Raw genomic sequence first — 25717 nt, forward strand, 5'->3', positions numbered from 1 at the left:
TAATAAAAGCTGAAAATATATGGGTTTAAAACCTCTTTAATCAATTCATAAATTTTAAATTTATTTAATTTTTATTAATCCTATTAATTTTAATTGTTTATTGTTTCTGTCACAAAATAAAGCCAATTACTTTAAAATCTACCATTCAAATTGTATCATTCTCAAATAGTTTGGAAATTAAAATATGTGTCAAACCATAATGAAAGTGTGCAAAAGCTCCTATTTATTTATTTTACCAAGCTCATAATAGGCTTATTAATTCAGTTTTTGTTTGGAAATTTATGACTCCAATTTGGTTTTATCCATTTAAATAGTATAAAATGGCTGCGGCATTTTAAACCAATATGTGTGTTTAATTACAAAATGAAATATGTGCTTAAGTGTTCAAAATTATAAGGATGCTAAGTATTAATGACACCGAATTTGGCTAATTACCTTGAATTTATATGTTCCCAATTCAGTCATTGTGTGACAACAAGCCTTCTTAAAACTTTAAGTTCAAGTTCTGGCGAGAATTCCTGGTGCATATTCATAGTTGAACTTTATTCATTAGCGAACAAGGCGGCGGTGCCTTCGAAAATATCAGCACACAACTTGCTCGACTCGTAAACGAAATAAGTTTTCGTTTTCTCCGCGAGTTCTTGTTATGGAATTTAAGCAAGTTGTCATAAAAATGTCGCTCCCCATTGACACGCCCCCCCAAATCGGATTGCGGGGGCGGTGGAAAAGAGGTGTCAATCCGCACTGCAAAGTTGCCCAAAATCCAAATCCGCAATGTGGTTGCAGGCAACTTTTGCTCTTTCCGGTTGGTGGCAAAAGGCCTTGGGGGGAGGGGCGGGAAAAATAGGGGAGTGGCAGGCAGCAGATGTTGCAGAATTGCGTGCAAATTGTTGCTGCAAGAGTTGCTGCCTCGTTGTTGGCTACAACTTTCCGGGCTTGCACGATTGACACCTTTTGGGAAATGCGACAGCTTTAACGGAGCCTGCAAGACTTGCAGTTTAATTTGCTCGCTGTCCAGAAATGTTAAATGGAAAATGGAAAGCCTACCTGCGGGCACTCCATCTTGCAACTTCATCATCGAGTTCCTCGAGTTTTCCCTGCACTTTAACAGATGGCCATTGTGTGCTAACAACAATACGAAGTGGAAGGCCAAGGAAAGCGAAGGAATACGGAATACTAAACGTGCCCAATGCGAGATTCTGGAGAATTCGCATAAAAACTTTCGCCCTAAACTTGTGCAAGTTCTTTTAATTTTAATTAAACGGATGAGCAGCAATTAGCGAAATAAATCTGACAATTTTGCAAATGAGCCAGCATGGCGCCGGGATTTGGCCCGAAATGCATTTTCCAGCCAAATGCGGGACGAATTAAATTGAGTCTCTGGCTCTGCGAAAAAAAATATGTTTTTCTCTCGAACAGTTGAATTGCTGCGGAAAACAATTCGAATAACCATACAACAAGTTCCCCGGGGGTGGGTGGGTGTCATTGGGGTGCTCAGAACTCACTTAAATTCAAGTTAACGGCCACGGACAAGAGTTTTTCCGCTAGCAGCTGGCTTTTCCAGCCGCGCATAGTTTTGGCTTCGGTTTCTGGTTTCAGCTTCGCTTTTTGGACCGGCTTTTTGGCTGTTGCGGCTTTGCTCGCCTCCTTTTTTTCCATCGCATTTTATTCATTTTATTCATTTTGGCTTTTAATTGAGGGCGCTTACTTGCATTTTCGTTGTCACTTTGCGACTTCGCTCCAGCCCTCACTTCATTTCCTCATCTCAGCCCTTTTTGGGGCATAATGGCCTGCACTCCGCTTTGTTATACCCTTGCAGAGGGTATTATAATTTTGGTCAAAAGTGTGCAACGCAGTGAAGGAGACATCTCCGACCCTATAAAGTATATATATTCTTGATCAGGATCACCTCCTGAGTTGATATAGCCATGTCCGTCTGTCCGTCTGTCCGTCTGTCCGTCTGTCTGTCCGTCTGTCTGTTTCTACGCGAACTAGTCTCTCAGTTTTAAAGATATCGAATTCAAACTTTGCACACACCCTTCTTTCCTTTGCACGCAGTATATAAGTCGGAACGGCCGGGATCGGCCGACTATATCCTATAGCTGCCATATAACTGATTGATCGGAAATGCCATAACTTTGGTGTTTGTAAAGTTAGGAAGTTGGGATTTTCTATGGGTGTTATATTTGGCCAATCAATCCGACGTACCAAATTTCATAAGGATCGGCCGACTATATCTTATAGCTGCCATATAACTGATTGATCGGAAATGCCATAACTTTGGTGTTTGTTAAGTTAGGAAGTTGGGATTTTCTATGGGTTTTATTTTTGCCTAATCAATCCGACATATCAAATTTCATAAGGATCGGCCGACTATATTCTATAACTGCCATATAAGTGAACGATTGGAAATGCCATAACTTTGGTGTTTTTAAAGTTAGGAAGTTGGGATTTTTTATGAGTATTAAGAATGCATCATATGAATAATTTTGGAGAATATAATTTACAGAGTATTCTGCAAGGGTATATCAACTTCGGCTCCGCCCGAAGTTAGCTTTCCTTTCTTGTTTTTTGCTGTTTTTGCATTTAATTGCAAAACTTTTTTAATTAAATCACTGCCTAGAACATCTGTGTCAAGTTGAGGTTTTCGGGGGCTCTTATGAACTATATGAACAAATCGCTGGGCTTGAGCTTAAGGGATGGGGGTATCGTCAGTAAATACCCGTCCTGTCACCTTTACTTATGGAAATAGTCAGTTATTCTAAGTATTAGGGGATTGCTTAAACGTTTACATTACATAAATTGAAAAAAAAACAAAAATTCATTTTATTTCCATATATATTTGTTCATACATATTACAATCTGTTTTATGTTATGTACACTTTAAAATTTCTAAAAAGAGCTAAAGCATTTACAAGTATTTTTTTACGCATGTTACCCTTGCAGAGGGTATTATAATTTCAGTCAAAAGTTTGGAAGTTTTTAAGTCTATATATTGTTGATCAGCATCACCAGCCAAGTCGAAAAATTATAACTTCGCTGTTTGTCAACATATATCACTATACTATGAAATATGGTATATTTTAGCAATATGACTAATTCATATATGTAGATGGCATAGCTTCAATGCCGAAGTAGTGTTTTCTATATTTAAGCTTTCTTTCCCAAAGATATTAAAAAATAAACTTGGCTTAGTTTTCACCAAGAAGTCAAATGTCTGACTGACTTGCGCTTGCAAAAAGACTTCTCATATGCTGCTGCTGTTCAAAATTAAGAAAAAGTATATCTAGCTAAGAATATATAAGATGCATTCATACATAGAACTAAATTTTCTAATGCCATTTTTTTGCAACCTTGTTTTAGGAAAGAGATTTTTTAGCAGAACAAAAGAAGCGAAAGGAAGAAAGAGAGTGATGGAAAGTCATAAAGAACGACAGTTTTGCAGGACATTTAGCGAAAAAATTAAACACCAATAAATATTTAAATAAAAATTCTGTGAAATTCATGAAATAGTATCTGTGTGTAAATTATAAATGTAAGTAAATTACATTTTATTTACTGTAAAGATAGGATAAATAGAAAAATTCAATACTGAATATAAAACCAATGTACATTTGTATTTACATATAAAAAGTCCAAATGTTCAATTTTTTTGTATCTCAGCAATGAATTTTTTTCCAGAAAGTGATTTAGTAACAATGGCTTACATCGCTCTTTAAATTCCAAGTAATGGAAAATTGTTATTATATTTTATTTTGTGTTCAATTTATGAGTGTTGGTGGATAAAAATGCTGTAATAAAAATAAAGAGAGGGTCTTCCCATACTCTTAAATAAAAATATTTAAAATGGATTAGCCAAAAGAAGTCAATCGGAAATCCCCAAAATTCAAACTGGCCCGGTATAGGAATTTTGTGATGTAGCATTAATACTTTCAGGGGCCTTAATAGGGGAACTTTTTTTCCCAATAGTTAGTCATAAACAATTTATTTAGACCACATTGCGAGATGTTAATAGATTCTGATGGCATATTAGTATTCTTCTTAAAATCTGTAACCCAAAGAAGTTAATAGAACAGCCCTCTCACTGATTGCAAGAATTGCCATTAAAAATCCCCTCAGCTCATATTGTACTTACATATATGGGGTCTAATTGCTATCTCCTAGGGGGCACATGCTTTATCTGCGTCAATAAGTGCCGCACCAGTCCGAGGTCTTTACTCAGTCAGTTGAGAGACACGGCGGAGGAATGACTTGGATCGCTTTGCTCATCGCATACCTCGCAGCAGTTGCTGTCCACGGGGAAGTACCGATAGTGACAAGGGCGGAATGGAACGCAAGACCCGCGAGTGGACCTATGGACAGCATGGAAACCCCCCTGCCCCGAGCTGTGATTGCCCATACAGCCGGAGGGGGTTGTACGGATGATGTGGGATGCTCCCAGCAAATGCGCAATTTGCAGAACTTCCAGATGTCCAGGCAGAAGTTCTCGGATATAGGCTATCACTATTTGATTGGAGGAAATGGCAAGGTTTACGAGGGCAGGAGTCCGAACAAGAAAGGAGCCTTCGCTGCACCCAACAATGATGGTTCCCTGGGCATCGCTTTCATTGGTAATTTCGAGGAACAACCACCCAGTCAGGAAGCCTTGGACGCAGCAAAGAAACTACTGGAACAGGCGGTACAGCAGGCTCAGCTGGTGGAGAGCTATAAGCTACTGGGTCATCGTCAAATCAGTGCCACCAGGAGTCCTGGAGAAGCCCTCTATGCACTTTTACAACAGTGGCCCAACTGGTCTGAACAAATGTAACATATATAATACACTTTTTAAGGTTTCGACACGTAAAGACCACTCCTTACACATTTATTTGTAAATATAATTATGTATAATTTGTTGTTTTGCTTAAATACGAATACTAAAATTTTAATTTTGTTGATCTGTTTCCGCTGTACTTCGTCGACTTCGCACATTTTGTCAGCTGCCAATTTTTCGCCCGGCCTGTTTAGGGGCCTGCTCCCCGGGAGCAGTGCACTGGGCCACAATAGAGATTTGAGACATCACATAGCATCATTCACCGAACCGGAACTTCCGCAAGAAACTAAGCTAACTATACAGAACCCTAGATGAAGCACGGAACGCAGATGGAACGAACGTGAACGTAATCGTAATGGTATGCAGAGAAGAATGCGCCAAACGAGAGGTAAACAAGAGTCGGCAACGTGGCAACAGATGCTGTTACAGATTACAGATTTAAAAAATATAAAACAAGGAACTATACAAAATTCGTAAAGTACTTAGGTAAATTGCACTAATATAAACTCCCATTTGAGCTGCCGCTTGCACTGTCCGTACTGCCGCCTAGTCCTCCATTTCCGCTCAAGCTGCCATTGCCATCGCTGTTTCCGATGCCCAGGCCAATTCCTCTGCCGTTTCCACTCTGACCGCCAAAGTCCAGCTGGAGCAGCCAGTCCCGCTTGGCCAGACCTTCGGGCGTCTCGCCACGCTGCGTGCACAGCGGCTGGAAGCAGGTGGTAAGTCCAACGCTGGGCGTGAACTCGGCCCGCTCGCGCAGCTCCTCCTCGGTGGCCAGCATGATGCAGTCGTCGTCGATTTCGTCGCTATCGACGCTATAGGCGGCTGCCAGTTGCTGCTGCTCGGCCCGCTGTTGCACAATGCTGTCGCTGGTGCGCCGAAAGGAGTCGTCTGTCTTGCGCAGGAAATTGTACAGCGCCACACAGCCGAGCACCACTTCCCGGATGTGCTTGTCGCTGATGCGCAGAGGCTGCGCCAGAATTGGGAACATGTTGCAGAGTATCCGCATCGTCTGATCGGCATGGGCATTGACCTGCTCAAGGGCCTCCAGCACAGCCCGATCCTTGGGCAGGTTCCGTGTGGTCACCAGATACGAGGTGGCCGGCAGTACTGAGTCGCCAGCGAAGTAATAGCCCTGCCGGTCCATCTCCGCCGACTGTTGCTCCTCGAGGGCGTGCATCTTGTGCCTGATCAGCTCGACGGCAGTGGTCTGGTTATAGATGTCATTGGGCCGGCTGCTCGCCGCCCGTTCCACCTTTGCGTACTGGAAATTGTTGTCGGCATCGACGATGCCCGTGAAGATGACGGTCGCCCGCTTGCGATCGTCGCCACCGGCGGAACCGCTTCCCGCCGCCCCGGAACCCGAACCGGAACCGGAGCCCTGGAGCTGGATGCTGCGCATGAACAGGTTGCCCACACAGTGGGGCAGGTTGTGCTTGCGCTCCATCTCCTCGGCGGCGCTGCGCCACTGATCGTCAGTCTTTGGTAGTGTCACGTATTGGTCCTTGAGGTGCTCGTAGAAGCCCAGACAGATATTGGCAATCATTTCGTTTATCACAAATTTCGAGGCACGGAAGCAGTAGTTTCGACAAGAATGTACTTCACCTTTAGATGGGAGTAGACGTAAGCATATTTATGGGGTTATAGAAGGGTTCCAAAACACTCACCCGTTGCCAAATACTTGAGCGTTATGGCCAGTCGCTCCTCGGCGCTGAAGGACTTCTTCTTGCGCTGTGGCGCATACTGGCTAATGATGGGCTCCAGTTTTTGCACTAGATACCGAAACTGGCTCTCTGTAATGGCTAGGAAGTAATTCAAGTGATAACACTCATCCTTGCGCGACTGCAGCTCGCTGAGCAGGTTCTCCTTGCTGAGGAACTCGGCCTGGTTCTTGCGCAGCCACTCCTTGGTCCACTCGAGCCGTCTCCGCGTGTTGAGTATCCCAGCCAGGTCTTGAGCACTGATCTTGGAGGTCTGGGGTCGGGCTAGAACTGAGGTTCTAGCGGCACCACCCACTCCCACTGAGGCACCAGGAGCTGCTCCCGTTGCCTGGGCTTCTATTGTTGGGGCGTTGCCTTCGTTGTTATTATCCTGCGCGACGCCAATCGCCGGTGCGGCCACGCCCACTCCAGTGCTGGCCAACTGATGACCTGTAGTGGCCGTCAATCCGCCAGATCCTCCGGCAGCTGCTCCCAATCCTCCAGAGCCACTGCGATTTCCACCATCGCGTTCGCGCAGCACGCCAATAACCTTTAACTTGATTTTGTCCATGGGGCCTGCAAAGATCGGTAGATTGTACTATAATCCCAGGTCGACCTAGAATCTATAGCTATATAGCCGCACCCCACTTTTCGGCCCCCGATTTTCGCCCACTCGTCGTGTGTTTTGTGCAACAAATCGATTTTTACTCACCCTCCTCCAACCTCCCGTTCCTTGCGTTGTGTGTATAACCAGTTTCGGATCTTCGGGGGAATACGTCTACGAGTTGGGTTGTATAATTAGAACTATCTGGCGGAACAATATATCTCGCTGCTGCCCTTCTTTATCTGGCTTTATGCGTTTATCGGTTACGGATTTTCACGTCGATTTACATGTACACTAAATGTACCCCAAAAAAAAAACCGATGCCAATACGAAAACGCAGCCAGCAGCAACAACAACGGCAACGAACGTCGACAACTTTTAAGGGACAGCCAATTGAATAGAGTCCAGCCGAGGAGTTTTCCGGCCAGTAGGTCCTTGTCCAAATCCGTTTTTCTCGGCCAGCTCACCTACGTTGCGGCTATCACTTGACCGAAAACCACATTTTCCCCAATTCTTTATTTTTTTCACGGTGATGTTGCCCTATTCCCCAGCAGCAGTGTGACCGCTTATTGGTCAAAAAAATATACCGTCTGCACCAGGGCTGGCGACTCCGCTTTTTTTCCGTCAGATCTGGCTTTTTTTCAAATCAACTGCGGAAGAATCTTTGGGAATTGCCAACGAGGAAATTCTGGGTTATTTTATGGGAAATTCATTTTCCGCTTTTTTATACAAAATATGTAAAAAGGATAGCACTGTGCTATAAATAGTTACCCAATAAAAAAACCTGTTAAAAATCTTTTTCATTTAAAAGGAAGAAACACAATTTTTACGAATAAAAGTCGGAAAATTAAAAATATTACCAAATTTACAAAAACTCCAAATTTACCTCGTAAGAAATTTTGTTTAAGACTAAAAACAAAAATGTGTAAGTCCTTTTTCACCATAACTTTACTTAACTCCACTTTTGCCTATCGCTGGTTTCCTAAGCTAAGCCTATAGTTATTGTCAGCTAATTAGGACAAAAACGATTTTTTATACCCTTGCAGAGATCATATAATTTCAGTCAAAAGTTTGCAACGCAGTGAAGGAGACAATTCCGACCCTATAAAGTATATATATTCTTGATCAGGATCAATAGGGGAGTCGATATAGCCATGTCCGTCTGTCCGTCCGTTCGTTTCTACGCAAACTAGTCCCTCAGTTTTTAAGGTATCTGCTTAAAACTTTCCCAAAAGTTGTCTTTCTATTGTAGCAACGAGCCGGATCGGCATAGCCAAATGATGGCATATAAATCGAAAAGTAGTCGCCAGGGTATTTAATCGTCGGTTTGCCGAAGTTTGCTTCTTTTTCTGTTTTTAGTTGATAAATATATAAACCGATACATTAAAAGCTAAAATCATCTACAATCGATCGCCAAAGATAAAAAACAAAGCGTTATTACTGTGTTAATTGGGAAAAGGAAACAAAGAAATAACAAGAGCAACAATTTGAACAGTATATTGAATATCCTTATTACATACAACTCTTTATTTTCAGTTGATAACTCATACACCGATACTTTTAAAGCTTAATTTATCAACAATCGATCGCCAAAGAGGAACAACAAAGCGTTACTATTGTTTACAATCAGAAAAGGAAACAACGAAATAACAAAATAAAAAATTGATCTTCAAGGTGGTATAAAAATAAGTTATTGTGAGTTTCGACAAATTTAAGAAAACAAAAAACTGATCTGCCATTAGAATTTCACAAGTGAGTGCAATCTCTTTTTGGCTTATCAGTTGTTTAGTGTTGACCAGAGTGATGTAGGCGGCTAATTGTTTGTTTCTATAAATTCTGTAATGTAAAAACAAAAGTTTTCAAGAAATCTATCGTTTTATACAGTTCGTAAAATCATTTTAATTTGTTCCTCAGCAAGAAATGAATATATACATTAAATCAATCAATTAAATCAAACAATATACGTTATCATAACACAAAAACAATAACAATTTATATACATATATAAATTCCAAGAAAATGATATAAGGACATTACAAATGAAAAACAAGAAGGAAAGAGAACTTCGGCAAGCCGAAGTTAATATACCCTTGCCGTTTTTACAAATCGACTACATTTTGATTTCTATGCATATATTACAAAAAACAATGGAGCTATGTCGATTTTGCGCTGCATTTTGCCATCGTCCGACGTTAATTTAAAACGGACAGACGGATGCTCATCATGAATATATATACTTTACAGGGTCGGAAATGTCTCCTTCACTGCGCTGCAAACTTTTTGTCTGAAATTATAAAACCCTCTGCATGGGTATAAAAATGACTAATTCTATTTGATACATCAGTAATTTGCAGACCACAAAATGGACCTTGGGAAATGCTGCTTTATTGATCCGCAGGCCCAGCTAAAAACCGCATTGGCCAACCAAGACATCCGGTTGTTCATCGCAGTTCTGAGCAGCGGTGCCCAAATCGATCCGGGGGATTACGATAAGATACTCTCCACACCTGGTTCCCAGGACTTTATAGAGGCCTGCGCGGCTCACGGCGGTCTGTTTAACGATGTGAGTAACTTACCAAAGATCGATTCAAAGTTATGTATTTTCATATTTTGGATCTCCACAGAACTCTGTCATACATGCGGCCAGCTCACTGGATCCCGACAATTTGACGGCACTACTGAAATTCCGACCGGATAACGTGGACTTTAAGGACAGACAACTCACGCCACTAAACTCGCTGGCCAAGATTCTGACGGAGGAGAACGCCTCATCGGTGCTATCCTGCATGAAGCTGCTGCTAGACTACGGCGCCTCGCCGAACATCCCCGACGATAGAGAATTTACCCCCCTGGGTTATATTCTGTCGAAGAACAAGGTAAGGGAGCACAAGGAGCTGGTTCAGCTCTTCCTGAACCAGCCAATGCTGGATATCGATAGCCTCCGTTACGGAGAGGTGCGCCAACTGCTGCAGGTGCACTTCCCGGAGCTCCCACTTCCGGAAGAGCGCCAGAGAACAGAGATGGATATAAACAGACTCCTCAAAACTCTGCGCGGCGGAGACGAGGCTTTGTTTGAGAAGCAGTTCGCCGAGTACAAGGAATTAGCCCATCAGAAAGAGGAGTACCATGATATGCTCAAGGAGAGTATTAAGTTGGGCAGGCAGAGAGCCATCGAAATCATCCTGGCCAATGGCATCGACTTCAAAGAGTCGGACTTCCTCGGAAGAGCCATATATTGGGGCAACTGGAAGGCGCTGGAACGACTGCTGGCGGAGCCAAACTTTTGCCCGCACGCACATTTACAAACAAACGAAATCTGTGCACTGATCGATTTGTCAGTAGAGAGTTCCAAACATCAGCGCTGCTTTGATGTGCTGATGGCCTCCAAACTTGTGGATATTAATATGCCTTCCTCAGGATGGCGTACACCCCTTTGCTTTGCGGGGATGACCGGCTGCACGCTAGCGATGCAGAAACTCTTAAAGCGTGGCGCCTATATTGGCTCTCGGACCCATCCAAAATCGTTGCCGATTGAACACATTCCACATGATGTGCTCGAGGAGCACTTCAATTCCTGTATCACATTAAACAATTATGGTCCCTTTAACCAAATCTTTGAAATCAACATCGACTTCAGAAACCTGTTACTTTACGGAGCTCAGGATGGTCCAATTTCCGAACCATATAATACGCGGCACGACGAGATGGCCCCAATCGCTTTTATGGCCAAATCCAAGGAGTTGCGCCACCTTCTGCAGCACCCGCTAATCTCGAGCTTCCTCATCCTCAAGTGGCGGCGTCTCTCGAAGATCTTCTACCTAAACTTACTTCTCTACTCGCTATTCACCGTTTCCATTGTCACCAACACACTCCTCAGAATCAACGACAGCGATCACAGTGCTCTCATCACCCTAACCACTGTTTTTTCCTATCTGGGAATCGGCTATCTCACTATTCGGGAGTCCATCCAGTTGTTCCTTATGTCTGGATTTCGATATTTTTGGTCCATAACCAACATGATGGAGTGCTTTCTGATACTAATGTCGACCTGTACCTGGTTGGAGTTCAATGATAAGGAGACGCAGCGCGTCCTGGCCGCCTTTACCATTTTGTTCGTCTCCATCGAGTTCTGCCTGCTGATGGGCTCTCTGCCAGTGCTCTCCATTTCGACGCACATGCTCATGTTGCGCCAAGTCTCAATCACTTTTTTGAAGAGCTTCGGCTTATACTCGATCTTCGTGCTGACCTTCAGTATCTGCTTCCACATACTCTTTCCTACGCCGCCGGTGCAGGACAATGTGGATCCTTTGAAAGAGGGAAAGGAGGAATTTGACTTTGCCAAACCCATCGTGGCGCTCACTAAGACCATTGCGATGATGACTGGCGAGCTTAATGCTGGAGACCTTGAGTTCACTAGTATCTCCAGCTACTTGATATTTCTGTTCTTTGTGTTGTTTATGACGATTGTGCTTGTCAACCTGCTAAACGGTCTAGCCGTGAGCGATACCCAGGTAAGTAGATCTGACTAATATATTGCTGGCTTATCCCCTAATTTTCCGTATCAATCACAGACTATCAGAGCGCAGGCGGAGTTAAATGCAGCCATCGTGCGCACCAACGTGCTGTGTCGATATGAATTGAATGAGACTGACTACGTAATTGATGAGCTCCTGAAGAGCAATTATCGGATTCTGAGAATCGTCGGTCAGATGCTTAGAAACATCGTCCCCAGATACCAGATCCCTCGCCAGGTTTCCATATTCCCGAACATGGACAACAGCGATAGTGGTAATGATATGGCCGAGGTTCTGATGGCAAATGTGATTCATCTGCGCAACGGTGGGACGACCGGTCGGTTCAAGAGCAAAAGAGGCAGAAGAAGGAAGTGGTGTCCTTCACCGTAAACGTATGGAACGGCATAGTGCCATAAGGCAAAACTCATGCGAGGGTCCAAGAAGGATAATTAGGAAACTATCATTAATTAAATTATCTATTGACTCCAGAGGTGATAGATGCATTTAGTCCTTAATTCAAGAACCGCTACCATGTATTCCACTTTGAAAAACCGAAATTTAGCATATTATACGAGAAAGCGACATAGTTTTTACCACAAGCAAAGGCGAAGTCAAAAAATATTTGTCTTATTATTTATTTTACTGAAATGTCCTATATTCATACTATATAATTTTCGAAATTTGCACTGCATATGTAATTAATATTTAATGTAATATGTAATTATTAAATTCAGCAGTGCCATTAAGTCATTACGTACCAATTCTAAGATCTATTTTATATTTATTTACATTTTTTCTATTTTTATACTCTTATTAGTGAAGGAGACATTTTCGACCCTATAAAGTAGATATATTCTTGATAGGCATCACAAGTATAACTTTGTTGTTTCTAATTTTTTTTTGTTCTTTGGAATTTACGGTTTTAATTAGATTTAAATCATATAGCTCCCATTAAAATAAAAAAATTGTATTTTGCTGTTTTTCTATATATCAAAACATGAGATATAGTAATTATTTACTATATCAGAATTTCCCCTTTAGTTTTGTCAAAATCGGGCAAAAATATCATAAAGCTGCCATAGAAACGAAGGCAAAATGCAGCGCAAAATCGACATTGCTTCAAAGGTATACAAACTTCGGCAAGCCGAAGTTGGTTTCCTTTCTTGTTTAGTAATATAAGGATAGTTATATTCAAAAGTATGTATACACACAAAAAGTTTAGTGTCTTAACTAACTAATTAAGATAAAAACATAACTTTTTATACCCTTGCAGAGGGTATTATAATTTTGGTCAAAAGTGTGCAACGCAGTGAAGGAGACATCTCCGACCCTATAAAGTATATATATTCTTGATCAGGATCACCTCCTGAGTTGATATAGCCATGTCCGTCTGTCCGTCTGTCCGTCTGTCCGTCTGTCTGTCCGTCTGTCTGTCCGTCTGTCTGTCCGTCTGTCCGTCTGTCTGTTTCTACGCGAACTAGTCTCTCAGTTTTAAAGATATCGAATTGAAACTTTGCACACACCCTTCTTTCCTTTGACGCAGTATATAAGTCGGAACGGCCGGGATCGGACGACTATATCCTATAGCTGTCATATAACTGAACGATCGGAAATGCCATAACTTTGGTGTTTGTAAAGTTAGGAAGTTGAGATTTTCTATAGGTTTTATTTTTGGCCAATCAATCTGACCTACCGAATTTCATGAGAATCGGCCGACTATATCTTATAGCTGCCATATAACTGAACGATCGGAAATGCCATAACTTTGGTGTTTGTAAAGTTAGGAAGTTGGGATTTTCTATGGGTTTTATTTTTAGCCAATCAATCCGACCTATCAAAGTTCATAAGGATCGGCCGACTATATCTTATAGCTGCCATATAACTGAACGATTGGAAATGCTATAACTTTGGTGTTTTTAAAGTTAGGATGTTGGGATTTTTTATGAGTATTAAGAATGCATCATATGAATAATTTTGGAGAATATAATTTACAGAGTATTCTGCAAGGGTATATCAACTTCGGCTCCGCCCGAAGTTAGCTTTCCTTTCTTGTTTATATTCAAAACGTATTTATTAGAAATTCTTTCAAAGTTGCAGGCAACTGTCTTGTTATACAATTATCACAAATTATAAAACAACAAGAAAGGAAAGCTAACTTCGGGCGGAGCCGAAGTTGATATACCCTTGCAGAATATTCTGTAAATTATATTCTCCAAAATTATTTATATGATGCATTCTTAATACTTATAAAAAATCCCAACTTCCTAACTTTAAAAACACCAAAGTTATGTCATTTCCAATCGTTCAGTTATATGACAGCTATAGGATATAGTCGGCCGATCCTTATGAAATTTGGCAGGTCGGATTGATTGGCCAAAAATAAAACCCATAGATAATCGCAACTTCCTAACTTTACAAACACCAAAGTTATGGCATTTCCGATCAATCAGTTATATGGCAGCTATAGGATATAGTCGTCCGATCCTTATGAAATTTGGTAAGTCAGACTGATTAGCCAAAACTAAAACCCATAGAACTTCCTAACTTGCTAACTTGAAAAACACCAAAGTTATGGCATTTCCGATCGTTCAGTTATATGGCAGCTATATGATATAGTAGCCCGATCCGGCTCGTTCCGACTTATATACTACCTGCAATAGAAAGACAACTTTTGGGAAAGTTTCAAGCGGATAGCTTTAAAACTGAGGGACTAGTTTGCGTAGAAACGGACGGACGGACAGACGGACAGACGGACGGACAGACGGACATGGCTAGATCGACTCTCCTGGTGATGCTGATCAAGAATATATATACTTTATAGGGTCGGAAATGTCTCCTTCACTGCGTTGCAAACTTTTGACTGAAATTATAATACCCTCTGCAAGGGTATAAAAATTTTGTTGATCTCCGCTGTTGCGTGTAACAGCTTTCTTCTTTCTTCGTTCTTTTTATACTTTCAACGAGCTTTTGACATCTAAGTATCTTTCGGAATAACAAAATTTCTTATCAGATATTCGAACTTTGCATAGATTTTAGCGAATCGTAGTAAGTAAGTAAGTAAGATCGTAATTACTGAAATCGGTCCATATCCCAATAATAAGGACTATGGGGACAACACCATGCCCGGAAAAAGGCACCCCCACCATTATTTTTCTTCTTCCTTGCTTTATGGTCTGGGTACCGTACCTCGTTGTAAAGGCTTATCCTTTGGGCGCAGAACAATTGTTTTCTCTGTTAATCTATTTTCATCCCAACATTTTTCCCAAAGGCTTGTTTTTGTTTAACTCCGTATCAAACTGGATCTGGCCCACTGTAAACACTCTCCATAAAGTATTATTTTCCGTAAGTTAAAGTCCAACCGAATATTTTAATAAGCATTTTATTTGGTTATTCATACGCGTGTGGGTTTACAATACAATAATGTTTTTTTTTTTTGTAATATTTCTTGTATGTTTTTAACACAAATATTATTTTATTCATATTCCATTACAGTGGTGATGCTAAAACGCTTAAATCCTTTCGATAAGTAGGGGTAGGGTAAATTAGCGATACACTTCATGGCTGTTTGTGGTAGATCTTATGTGAATAAATTTCATGTCGTTTTTTGTATATGTTTTAAATTTGATCTATGCATTATTTTTTCAGATTGTATATTTATGTATATTTCACTGTTAAAATATGCAAGCGAAAAAGTTTGCTTGGTTCTTGTAAAAAAATGAGACTTTAAAAGCATTTCACTTTCCAGGCTTCGACTATTTCATTACGTCCCCTTTTTCACATGCGTTTGTATAATTGCTTAAATTAAACTACAATAATAAGCGATTCATTTAATAATAAATATCCTTCGTACATTTACATATATAATAACTACATCAAATTAAAAGCAAAGGTGTATTCCATTACAACGCTCTAGCACAAAAGGTTTCGGTTTATGTTTTAATTTTATTTAATTTTTAAACGTTAAAGCCAATAAGAAAATGCGTTGAACAGCTAATGCTTGCCATATTCATATTCGTATTCATGTTTGCGATTTTATAGTTTTTATAAATATATAAAATATATATATTTGCCTTTAAAAACTCGTGTATGCCCTTCAATATCATTAAAAATGTGTTTAGATGGAAAATGTCAAATTTGCTAATTAATAAATCCCCTTTCGCTGTTCGATTTGAAATCGGTGATGTCTAGAGCCAGTGAAGATGCTTTCTCGTCGTCCAGAGATTCCATTTTTAGTGCTGCGCCTAGAAGAGCGCCTTGTCTGAAAATTCAAAAAAGAAGAAGGATCTAGTTTAGTAGCCATTAGATCTAAGTAAGGCGGCGAGTATTACTTTTCTCTGTCAAAGTTGAGCTCTGCTTCTAAATCGAAGACCAAGTAAAGACATAAAACAAAAGTAAAACGAAAAGCCGCGCAGCCTTGCCGTTGGGATGCTTACCTAGCCGAATATTCTATGTCACCGTTCAAGCCCCATTTTCATATAGGATTACGTGTGACTTCTCCCACTTCTCTCTCCCAATCCCATCCAGCGATTACTGGCCTTGCTGCTGCTTCTTCGTGGGATCGTGTTCTTCATCCTCGACCACCGTGGACTCATCGTGGGACCAAAAACTGGCCGACATTTGCGACGACGACATGCCACCCACACCAGGGAACGAGTCCTCCATTAGAGTACTGGAGGCGCAACTCGTAACGCTTCCGGACATCTGAGAGTTTCCGGCGCTTGTCTGGTACGTAGCCGTGGTTCCAGCTGAGCTGGTCGTCTGCTCCATGCAGAGGTTTAGGGAGTCCACCGATACGTCCTTTGACATGCCAGCTTCGTCCATTGGCAGCTCCTGTATGCCACCACCACCAACGCTCGTTGTGGTGGTTATCACTCTGGTCACAGTGTGCTCATGACCATCGGCATCGGTGCTGGTGGTGGTTGTGGTCGTGGTGGTGGTGAGGCCATCACCCAGTGTCACTCCTCCGCCGCTGACAAACTTGGTCATCAAATCCAGCTGCTCGTCGCCAAAGGACTCAATGCTCTCCTGACGCGAGTGTCGCTTGTCAATCTCTAATGAGTCAATGTCGGATCGCGTGGTGGCATCCTTGGAAATATCAAAGCTCTCTATGCTACTGGTCATCATATCGTGGCTTTTGCTGATCTCCATGCTATCGATGCTGTCCTTCTCGGAGTCCTGGCTGTCGATCTTGGACTTGGGTTCCAACTCAGTGGTGGTTATATCGATGGCTTTCACTGCAGCGGATCCTTCCTCCCGCTCCAACTTGTGTTTGAGCAGGGCTTCGATGTTTTCCGCTTGACTGGAGGGCACAACTTCGGTGCGGGTGACGGTCCGCGTAACCTTGGTCACCACCACATTTCCACTGGCTCCTTTGTCGCTGGCATTTGACTTGTTTGACTCATCTGACCGCGATAGTAGTGCCGCCTCCTCTCGGGCCTTGATCTCAATCAGGTGGGCTTCAATGCAGGCATTCTCGAGACCCTCAAAGTCCTTGAGACTGGAGACAGACACATCGTCACCCGGGGCTGTTCCACTTCCACTGTGACGAACCACGTAGCGTCGGGTGAAACTTCCATTGCTCGAGTCCGTGGAGCCTTGGTGTGTGCGATTGCGGTTTTCCAGGGAAATGGCCTGCTCCAGAGACTCAAACTCCTGCAGACTACTCATCGAGACATCGTCGTGTTCGCCACGTGAATGATAGCGGCGAGCTGCCACATCATACTCGGGCGTGCTGGAGAAGGAGTCTTTGAAGCTGCTAATGCGACTGCTACCCACCTCGAACTCGCCGTCCTCCTCCTTAATGTCCTCTAGCACGGCTCCGGCTAGGTCGTAAGGATATCGCAACTGGTTGTCCGTCAGCTGCATCTCCACCCAGCGCTTGTTGGCTGCTGCAGTTTCGCTGGAGTCACTCTCCTCCTGCTGTTCACTGCTGCTGCTGGCCGCCGTCGGCGGACTTTCCTCAAATTCAAAGTTAAGATCGTCCTTGTAGAGCTGAGAGCCTAGCTTGGGATCCGCGGGTGCTGACTTGATGATGATCTTTTCAACATCCTCGTCGTGCTTCTGCTCGTATTTGGTTGGCTTAATCTTAATGCTCTGGCCGCCAAGATCCACTTCGTTGGCCTCCTTGGCCACTTCTTCGATGATCACAAACTCATCTGAGATGTCGGGTTGCTCGACCATTTCAAAAGAGTCTGGAGAGTCGGGTGCCTTGTGATCATCGTATTCGGCTCCAACTTCAGCCCTCTTTAGCTCCTCCAGCTTTTGTCGGTACTGCTCCTGTACCCTCCGCTGAAAGTCCTGCTCCTTCTCCTCGGCCTTGGCCTTCTGGTACGTGGAGGTATCGCTTGCCTTGTGCAGCTCCTCCTCGGTGCGTACCTTGTACAGCATCTTTTCGGGGAACTCGTCGGTCTCCTCCTCCAAAATTGGAGACTTGATGTCTTCTGTAACCATTATGTCGGGTATATTTGAGTAGTCCTGCATGTTCTGGGACGGCCGACGTTCCTCGATCATGGCTGCCTCTGCCTCCAGCTCTTCTGTGGCACTGTCCTCCACGATGATTTCAGCTACCAGCTGGGAAGGGGTAAATGGACGCTTCTCCAGCTCGCCACTATGGTCCATCTCGGCTGCCGCCTGTTTTTTCTTTTTGCTCTTTCGTTCCTTAGGAGATCTGAACTGGCGGGCATATTCCGATTCGTAGGGGTCCGTGTCTGACTCGCTCTCAGATTCCTTGCCCTCGCCCAGTAGTGCCACCTCCTTGTCAAGGTTCTTCAATGCTTCTCCCGAAATGCTTTCATTTCGCTTGTGGCCTCGTCGCTTAGACTCTCCCCCTGGTGGTGTACTGGCATTAGAATCCTGCGGCGAATGTTCTTTGCTTTCCATTTCCAGCATAAAGGTGGCGTCTTCCGGCACGGAGGCAGATGGAACCGACTCATCATGTCCATACTGGAATCCTTCGATGCCGGTCAGCGAAGAAGATCCCGCCGAGCCGATAATGTCATCAAAGTTCTCTACAACTGTATCAATGTTGGATGTGCTTGACATGCTAACGGAGAGGATGCTGCCTTCGTCCAAGCTCGATGCCAATTTGGACTCGTCTATGGATCGTCGTGGGTCTCCGTGATACAAAAGGATGTCCTCCCCTTTCTCGCTCTCCCGGGGGCTTTCCGCCTTGCTGTCCTCCAGAGGATAGGCCAATCCCCAGGTGCGCTCTGCCTCCTTCGGCTTCGGGTATTCCTCGATTTGCACAACCTCAACAGGCAGTTGCTCCTCCTCCTCAGCCTTGGGCTTGAAAATCATTTCCTGGGAGCGTTTCATGAGACTTTGCTGTTCAGTAGTTGGATAAGCAGTTCCTGGCAGTTCCATGCTCTCATCGCTGTCCTCGTCATCAGCTCGAAGATCACGCAGCCGCGACATCTCATCTGCCTCGAAGAGATCCGCTTCGGCAGAGGAGGCCACCAATGTCTCCGACAGTTCGGAAACATCAATGCTAGCCAAATTGGCCGAAGTTTCCGAATGAGAATCCAAACTACTGCTGCCAAGGGTGCTGACGGCACTAATATATTCGGTTCCCTCAGTGCGGCCAGTGGAGGTAAATTCCCGGGCGGTTTGATACTCACTTGAGGTACCTGTGCCAGTGGCAGTCACAAGGTTTTCCAAATCAGAGGATAGGGGTCGACTTTGAGTCTTGTCGAAGCTCTTGTGGAAGCTCTCGCTGGAGCTTGAGGTGTCTACATCGGGAATCGACCAACGGTTGATGGAGTCCGGCGAGGACTCGGTCTTCAGACGATGAACTACCACATCGATTGGTTTCATTGACTGATCCGACGAAAGCTCCTTAAAAGTGCTTGTAGTGATTGATTTGTCGGTTGCAACTTCATCTGCAATCACACTGGCCACGGCTAATTTTTCAGAGTAGTAATCTTCCATAGAGCTAAAATCCTCAGCGGTTTCGGTGGAGATAAAGCCAAGAGAGGCTTGCTCCTCCTTTGCCATGTGTTCTTCCATGGAGCTTAACTCTTCAGCTGTGCCGGTGGAAATGAAACCCAGCGAACCGTGATCATCACGTCTATCGCCTCTGCCAAACACATCCTGTGCATAGTGAGCCATTGCTGCTTGCTTGTTGAGGGTCTCCTTGATTGTGGTGTCGAACAAACCTTCTGGCGGCTGTGTGCTGTCCAATGTAGAAGTTTGCATGCTTTCATCGGGTATGCCAATAAAAGAAGATATATCTTCGCTCTCAGCAGTTGTAGTGAAGCCTTGGGGCATGGTACTGAGTACAAAATCTGATGATGACTCCTCGATTAAAGCTTCGTGGTCCTTTAAGCTCTTGACGTCACTGCTAGCGGAATCGCCAAATCCCTGCTCTTCGGCAAGAGTTTCACCTACGAAAGACTTATCCATCGAAGTCTTAATGTCGGTCTCTTGTGGTTGCTGCGGTGAGTGCACTACTTTTGGCTTGCCCGCAGCTGGGATTTCCTTCTCTGATGTTTCCCATTCACTTTTCTCCAAGGGCAATTCAAAACGATCGGTGGAGGCCGTCTTTTCGGAGATTGTATTTACTATTTCCGGAATTTCCTTGCTGGACTCATCGGGATCCTCACTACTTGAAGGAGCAATTTCAATAATGGCTCGTCCACTGGAGCCGGTGGACGTGGTCAAGCTTTCCTCGGTGGTTACTTTAGAGAGCTTCGGTTCGCCCGCCTTGTCTTTATCGGCATTCTCGAATTCGAGAATGTCATTTCTAGTTTCCGAGCCTTGTCTGGTTATTTTACTGTCTACTGATGCGGGATCGTCTGGTTTCATTGTGACAAACTCTTTGAAAACATCGTTTGCCTCGTCTGAGTCGACAGACATCTCCTTCATTAAAGAAACATCCTTGGCATCGATGCCTATTTCGCCCTGGGCTTCTTCTTCTTGCGGTGTAACACTTGCGGACCTTGTCGAGGTTTTGATAATTACATTGCGACTGGATTCCCCAATGTAAAAGCTGGTTGTCTTCTCAATGCCCTCCGATTTTTCAGTGTCGGCATCATCCACCGAAATCTCACTCGTAGGCTCAAAGCTCTCGGTGTGATCCTCTGAAGCTGTGGTGGTGTTTGTGACTATGTCACGAAGTTGGGATCGGATGGAGAGCTCTGTGGACGGTTCGTCCGTTTTAGAAAGATCCTCTGTAAATTCAAAGCTCCTCAGACTAATACTATCGGACTGCTCAGCTAGGGCAGCCAGGTTTTCGAACGGTTCCGTGTGCTTAATGGGAGCACGTGGCTTTGGAACCGGTGCAGCAGAATCAAAACTTATATCGATCGGTATTTCGGATTTCGGCACAGGGCCAGGAATGGTAGTGCTATCGGTGCCTTCGGAGACTGGGGAGCTTGCTTTGAGTACTCGTGGTTTTGGTGTGGGTGTATCGTGGCTGGTGGTAGTGAATGCATTGGTTTCTACCGTCGGCTCAGTTTCGGTTTTGGTTTCTGATTCATTCGCTGTGGTGCTGGCCACAACTGCCGACGGTGGTACGGGAGTGGTTTCGGTTTCACTTGAGATTGGTAAATCGCCGCCTGTTTCTACAAAACAATAGGTGTGAAAACGAAAGCAGTTTTAAAAGTGTTGTGAAAGTCGAGAACAAAAGATGAGGAAGAATAAATATGATAACAGGATAGAAACAGGAAATAGAAACAGAACGGGCTTAGGTAAGAGAAGGGTTAATGCATTCGAGTACATGGTTAGCATAGGATAGATAAGAATATAGATAGATAGGTGGGTAATATAGGATGGCATGCATATTACATATGAATTAATATGAGTACAAACTGAATTAAAATTTTTAAATGCAATTAGAGCTCAACTTGAACAAACAAAAAGTTGTTATTGGCCGCCGTTTTGGATTTGCCATCGCACTAAGACAACAAAAATCAAACTCAATACTGCACAAACATCTAGAGTGAGTCGTTTCGCTCTGACAATGTCATAAAACTAGGCAAAAGAATACAAAATCATAGTTCATTTTTAGACGCTTCGCTTTTGCTTGTGGTACCTGCGATGAGATCTTGAATATCGTTATCTGGCGTTATTTGGTTCTGGGCCATATCGGCCATGGTGTTGGTCGTGGGGGACACGCTGTCATCCCAACTAAGCTTGGAGAAGTCGCCCTGCAAGGCGCTGATCTCGTCCTCTGGTACCGACATCTCAAACGCCTCATCGAACTTGGCACTCACATCGTCCATGTCCGTGGATAGTTTCTCGATCTTTCGATCGATGCGCCTTGCCCGCGTCTCACTCTCGTCTTCGTCCTGATCTCGACTACTCTCTACTTGAACAGGTACTGGAACTGGTTCTGGATGGTACATGACACATGGCAAGGGAAATGGGAGCAAAAAGCAAACGATACAGGAGATTGGTTATAGCCAACGGACTAAGCAACACTATTGAGTCTAATTTTGCCTCCAGCTGCAATCCTAATTTCTAGGCTAGCGTAGGACTACCTCAAAGCTTGAATCTATGTGGTATGTTACCTTTTGCCGCCGATGTACTTGTGGCAGCAGCCTGGGAATTGGTTTGCGGCAGCTGCACCTGGGACTGCTGCTGTTGGAACTGAGTGGTAACTGTCGTTGTCATGGTGGTGGTCGTGTTCTGGGCATGCAAGGGTAAATGTATGTGCTCGTCGGTGAAGCTCATGTTGTCGTCAAACGACTTGCCCGACATGGACTCAATGGTGGGCGATTTGATAACATCGACGCCGCCGATATCGTCGCATGTGATGGCATAATTCTCACTTTCTGAGTTGTAATCCAGCTTGGCGATCTCGTGGCCATTGGCCTGGTGGCCGTGACTCTCAATGATCTCGACACTCTCTTCGAGCACGCGATCCACCAGAATATTGGCTTCCTCGCGAATGCGTGCCACTAGATCTTCGCCATCGCCATCACCATCATCATCACCACCACCAACTTTAACATCACCTGGAAGACAATTGCACAGTTCATTGGTAGGTAGAAATTGGACAGATTGAAACAGAGAGAGAAATCGAGAGAAAGTAAGGGCAAGCTTGGAAATCATGAAGAGCATGAGAAGCGAGAAGTATGTGCAGGAGTATGTGCAAGTTTATGTGTGATAGCTGATGGCGGTGACATTGGTTGGTGATGTGAGCGAGGTCTGACGCACTTAGACGAAAGTTTATTTTAAGTATAAGGCCGATAAAATTATTTTGTCAATGAGCTTTAATTGCATTTAAGAAATAAATAAGATCTAACGATTAATTTGGCATACTAATGAAGCAATATGGATTACGAGCACTATGAAAAGCTGATGGTAAATATCTTTTAATTACTATAAACTTACTAATTTCTTCCGGAATGTTTGCGGTGTCCAGAGTGGAAATTTCTACTTTTTTTTCCTGAAGGGTTTCTGCAATAAACAACACCATTATAAGAGAGGTTCGAATTATGTGAAAAACGAACAGAAAAGTGACCTAGGACTACATTATATTACTCTACAAACGAAATGATAATGAATGATTTACAGACAATCGAAACAAGAACAAACGAAACGAATTCCAAATAACATTTTTGTTAGCATTAAGTACGATTAGGATTAACAATAGAGAGTGAATGTTAGTACAACGACGCCTAGGTGACGTTAAGAAATCTGTTAGTATGGCACGGACTCGAGGTTAGGCGTATGGGAGCGATGCGAGTAGATTTAAGGCTTTTTGCTGCTTTGATAGTGGTAAGAACTTTAACGAAAATGTTTTTTAATTGTTGGCTTTACTTACAAAATGCTTGAGTGTGTGTGTTGGGTTTTCGTATCTATGAACACTTATTAACTATTGTTGAGATTTATTTTGGCAACAGCTGGGGACCGAATCGAGTCGGATTGTATGAGGACACGGGAAGGACGCTAGTTGCCTCCCCTAGCGGCTGACTCGTCGGACTCAACATACTCAACGTCGGTATGGGCATCTCGGATAATGCCTTTTGTATGCAGCTTCTCGGCCTCACTGTTGAAACTGCGACCACTCTTCTCGTGCACCACCGTGTAGCTCTCATTCAACATATCATTTAGCTCCTTACTGTTGCTATTGGCCACTGGAATGGCAGGTGGCTCCAGTGCATCCTCGGCATCCGACGGCAACTGAACATCCTCAATATCGGTGTGCTGCTGATTTATTATTTCATCCTTAAGCAGACGGAAATTAAGCGGTTGTGGCTTTGTCTTGTAGTTATATTTTTCACCAGTCGATGGTGGAAGAGCGTCGGAGAGTTCTGAAATATCGGAGACGTCATCTGTGGATGCGTCCTCGGAATCAGATACTTTGTCCACATTTGAGCTCTTAGCCTGTTGTTTCAGTTGCTCAATGCGCTTCACTCCCGGAGGTAAGCCACATTCACTCAGATCCATGTCCTCGACATCTGTGACTCCCTCATCTTTGACTTTTATGGCTTCTAGTAATTTATTCTTGCCTTTGCTAGGAGTGCGGGTCTTCAACTTCTTGCGGCGATTAGTTCCGGCCACAAAGATCTCCTCGACATCTGTCACGGATTCTGCATTGGACTGCACCTCTAGGCGTTTGTTCTGTTGCTGTTTCAAAAGTTCATTGGACACAATCACCTCGTTTTCGATTAGGCTGGGTCCACCCAACGCAGCATCTTCGACCACAGAATGCTGAAGGCTCCACTCATCGGCGCACGAATAGTCCTCGGAATCGGTGTGGATCATGTCCTTGAGGTGATTGTAAATTCCAAACTCATAGTTACTGTCCATGGGCATCACATTTGTAATAGTGTCCCCGTACTTGTCCTCTTTTAATTCCACCACTTCGCGATGCGGAAGTGGCAGAGCTCGGTGAGATATTGATCGTACTTCAGGTTCGGCGCTGGACAATGATGTATCCTCGCAGAACATGTCCTCCACATCAGTAAGGCAAGTCCCGTCATCGCCAGAAGCAAGGATGATGGCGCGTGGTATGGGCTGCTCATCGTCCTCTTCATTATCAAAGCTATCTTCTGCTGCCGAGTCGTCAATGCCCTCAACATCAGTTAGAACCTCTTCGTTTTTTGAAGCAAGTTGTAGAAAATTCTTCTGTCCCGTCGTGGGCATAGTGCTCTTGGAGTTGCGTCGCGGTTGACCACTGGCACTTACAAAGGCCACATCAATAGGCGGAAAACTATCTTCACTTACACTCCGACTCCAGGCTGCGGCCCCCTCTGACTCGGATTCGCTATCCGAGCAGGCAATCTGGCAAACCTCTTCGTGGCCACTATCGGACACCTCCAAAACCTCATCTTCGGACATGCCACGCACGCCAATGCCGGTGCAATCGGACATGGCCGAGGCCAAATCGCTTATGTCACTGATCACAGACACATCTTCGTACTGATCGGAATCGTCCTGGTGCTTCTCGCCATCGGCTATATTGACTCGACCTTGATCGCCCATCGCATGGTCCAGATCAACGCAGACGGATTTCTCGCAGCCATAGCCCACTTCGGAATCGGTATCGTAATCCTCGCAATCAGTCAGATAGTCTGCCATACCATTCAGGTTTTGTGCTTGCACGAAATCACCAGCTTTTATCTCACAGCTCTCCTTTGCATCGTTGTCCACTACTTCCTGGTTCTGGAGTCCCTGTTGGAGAAACTCTCTCAGCGACAGCTTTAGTTCTGGGTAGGCCGTGCTCTTTTCATCATCGTCAGATTCTGTGTCGTAGTCCTCCACATCAGTCACATCATTATCGCCCCCACTCGCCTTAGGATGGTTTTTGGGTTTCAGGGACGCGTTGCAAGAGTTCCGCCGGGAGCTTGGCTTCAGTACCTCCATCTGACTGTCAAAATCTTCGACATCGGTCACGCCCCCGGCGCCATTGCGCCCATAGTCCATGTCATTGCTATCGGTGTCATGGGATGACGATGAGGAGGATAAATCGGAGTGTGAGGAACGCTTGTCGGCAGTTACGGATATAGTTGGGAGTTTTTTTGACATTGTTTTAGGCTTATTTTAGATGGTTTGTTGTTGTGTGTATTGTTTCTTTAGTTTGACGGCTTTAGTTATTTATGTTTGCTATTTGTGGAAAACAAGTTAGAAATGGGTTAAGTAA

The 25717-nt window shown here is 43.9% G+C and overlaps 6 protein-coding genes across 9 annotated transcripts in view; 2 read left to right on the top strand and 4 right to left on the bottom strand.

Moving 5' to 3' along the window:
- Window positions 1-4192: 4192 nt before the first annotated feature.
- On the top strand, window positions 4193-4925 carry LOC108041484 (peptidoglycan-recognition protein SD). Its single transcript, XM_017119421.2, has one exon. The coding sequence runs from the start codon at window positions 4247-4249 to the stop codon at window positions 4805-4807; it is 561 nt and encodes a 186-aa protein (XP_016974910.1). The 5' UTR covers window positions 4193-4246; the 3' UTR covers window positions 4808-4925.
- Window positions 4926-5228: 303 nt separating this feature from the next.
- Window positions 5229-7687, bottom strand: LOC108041483. The gene is made up of 3 exons (XM_017119420.2): window positions 7223-7687; window positions 6478-7086; window positions 5229-6415 (listed from the first exon to the last, which is right to left on the bottom strand). The coding sequence occupies exons 2-3, from the start codon at window positions 7079-7081 to the stop codon at window positions 5307-5309; spliced, it is 1713 nt and encodes a 570-aa protein (XP_016974909.1). The 5' UTR covers window positions 7082-7086; window positions 7223-7687; the 3' UTR covers window positions 5229-5306.
- A 1016-nt stretch (window positions 7688-8703) lies between these two features.
- On the top strand, window positions 8704-12598 carry LOC108041481 (transient receptor potential cation channel protein painless-like). Of its 2 annotated transcripts, none has more exons than XM_017119415.1 (4): window positions 8704-8788; window positions 9459-9677; window positions 9739-11625; window positions 11686-12598. In XM_017119415.1, the coding sequence occupies exons 2-4, from the start codon at window positions 9477-9479 to the stop codon at window positions 12016-12018; spliced, it is 2421 nt and encodes an 806-aa protein (XP_016974904.1). In that variant the 5' UTR covers window positions 8704-8788; window positions 9459-9476; the 3' UTR covers window positions 12019-12598. The 2 variants fall into 2 exon arrangements, with proteins under 2 accessions (XP_016974904.1, XP_016974905.1); XM_017119416.2 differs by having other exon boundaries at window positions 8719-8809.
- A 3557-nt stretch (window positions 12599-16155) lies between these two features.
- Window positions 16156-23047, bottom strand: LOC108041478. Its single transcript, XM_017119413.1, has 4 exons — window positions 22963-23047; window positions 22137-22583; window positions 21659-21958; window positions 16156-21188 (listed from the first exon to the last, which is right to left on the bottom strand). Exons 1-4 carry the CDS (start codon window positions 23045-23047, stop codon window positions 16156-16158), a joined length of 5865 nt encoding a protein of 1954 aa, XP_016974902.1.
- Window positions 21139-25717, bottom strand: part of LOC108041482 — a 36690-nt gene continuing 32111 nt past the window's right edge. For 2 of the 3 annotated variants that reach the window (XM_044456781.1, XM_017119419.2), the window contains exons 2-4: window positions 23396-25680; window positions 22963-23028; window positions 22533-22583 (exon numbers count right to left, since the gene is read on the bottom strand). In XM_044456781.1, the coding sequence (XP_044312716.1) occupies window positions 23521-25602 (2082 nt within the window). In that variant the 5' untranslated portion in view covers window positions 25603-25680 and the 3' untranslated portion in view covers window positions 22533-22583; window positions 22963-23028; window positions 23396-23520. Of the gene's footprint in view, window positions 21189-22532; window positions 22584-22962; window positions 23029-23395; window positions 25681-25717 lie in introns of those variants that run through there. The other variant, XM_044456782.1, reaches the window with a different exon arrangement.
- Window positions 23521-25602, bottom strand: LOC123037162. The gene has a single exon (XM_044456772.1). The coding sequence runs from the start codon at window positions 25600-25602 to the stop codon at window positions 23521-23523; it is 2082 nt and encodes a 693-aa protein (XP_044312707.1).

This window comes from Drosophila rhopaloa, unplaced genomic scaffold (genome assembly GCF_018152115.1).
Source record: "Drosophila rhopaloa isolate 14029-0021.01 unplaced genomic scaffold, ASM1815211v1 contig_150, whole genome shotgun sequence".
Classification (NCBI taxonomy): domain Eukaryota; kingdom Metazoa; phylum Arthropoda; class Insecta; order Diptera; family Drosophilidae; genus Drosophila; species Drosophila rhopaloa.

Excerpts from the sequence above, each read along its gene's own strand:
- LOC108041484 (XM_017119421.2), top strand. The coding sequence starts at position 4,247 with ATGACTTGGATCGCTTTGCTCATCGCATACCTCGCAGCAGTTGCTGTC.
- LOC108041483 (XM_017119420.2), bottom strand. The coding sequence starts at position 7,081 with ATGGACAAAATCAAGTTAAAGGTTATTGGCGTGCTGCGCGAACGCGAT. Across the intron at positions 6,416-6,477 it reads GCTCAAGTATTTGGCAACGG|GTGAAGTACATTCTTGTCGA; the intron begins GTGAGTGTTTTG and ends TCCCATCTAAAG.
- LOC108041481 (XM_017119415.1), top strand. The coding sequence starts at position 9,477 with ATGGACCTTGGGAAATGCTGCTTTATTGATCCGCAGGCCCAGCTAAAA. Across the intron at positions 9,678-9,738 it reads ACGGCGGTCTGTTTAACGAT|AACTCTGTCATACATGCGGC; the intron begins GTGAGTAACTTA and ends GGATCTCCACAG. Across the intron at positions 11,626-11,685 it reads TAGCCGTGAGCGATACCCAG|ACTATCAGAGCGCAGGCGGA; the intron begins GTAAGTAGATCT and ends TATCAATCACAG.
- LOC108041478 (XM_017119413.1), bottom strand. The coding sequence starts at position 23,047 with ATGGTGTTGTTTATTGCAGAAACCCTTCAGGAAAAAAAAGTAGAAATT. Across the intron at positions 22,584-22,962 it reads AAACATTCCGGAAGAAATTA|GTGATGTTAAAGTTGGTGGT; the intron begins GTAAGTTTATAG and ends ATTGTCTTCCAG. Across the intron at positions 21,189-21,658 it reads TATTCAAGATCTCATCGCAG|AAACAGGCGGCGATTTACCA; the intron begins GTACCACAAGCA and ends ATTGTTTTGTAG.
- LOC123037162 (XM_044456772.1), bottom strand. The coding sequence starts at position 25,602 with ATGTCAAAAAAACTCCCAACTATATCCGTAACTGCCGACAAGCGTTCC.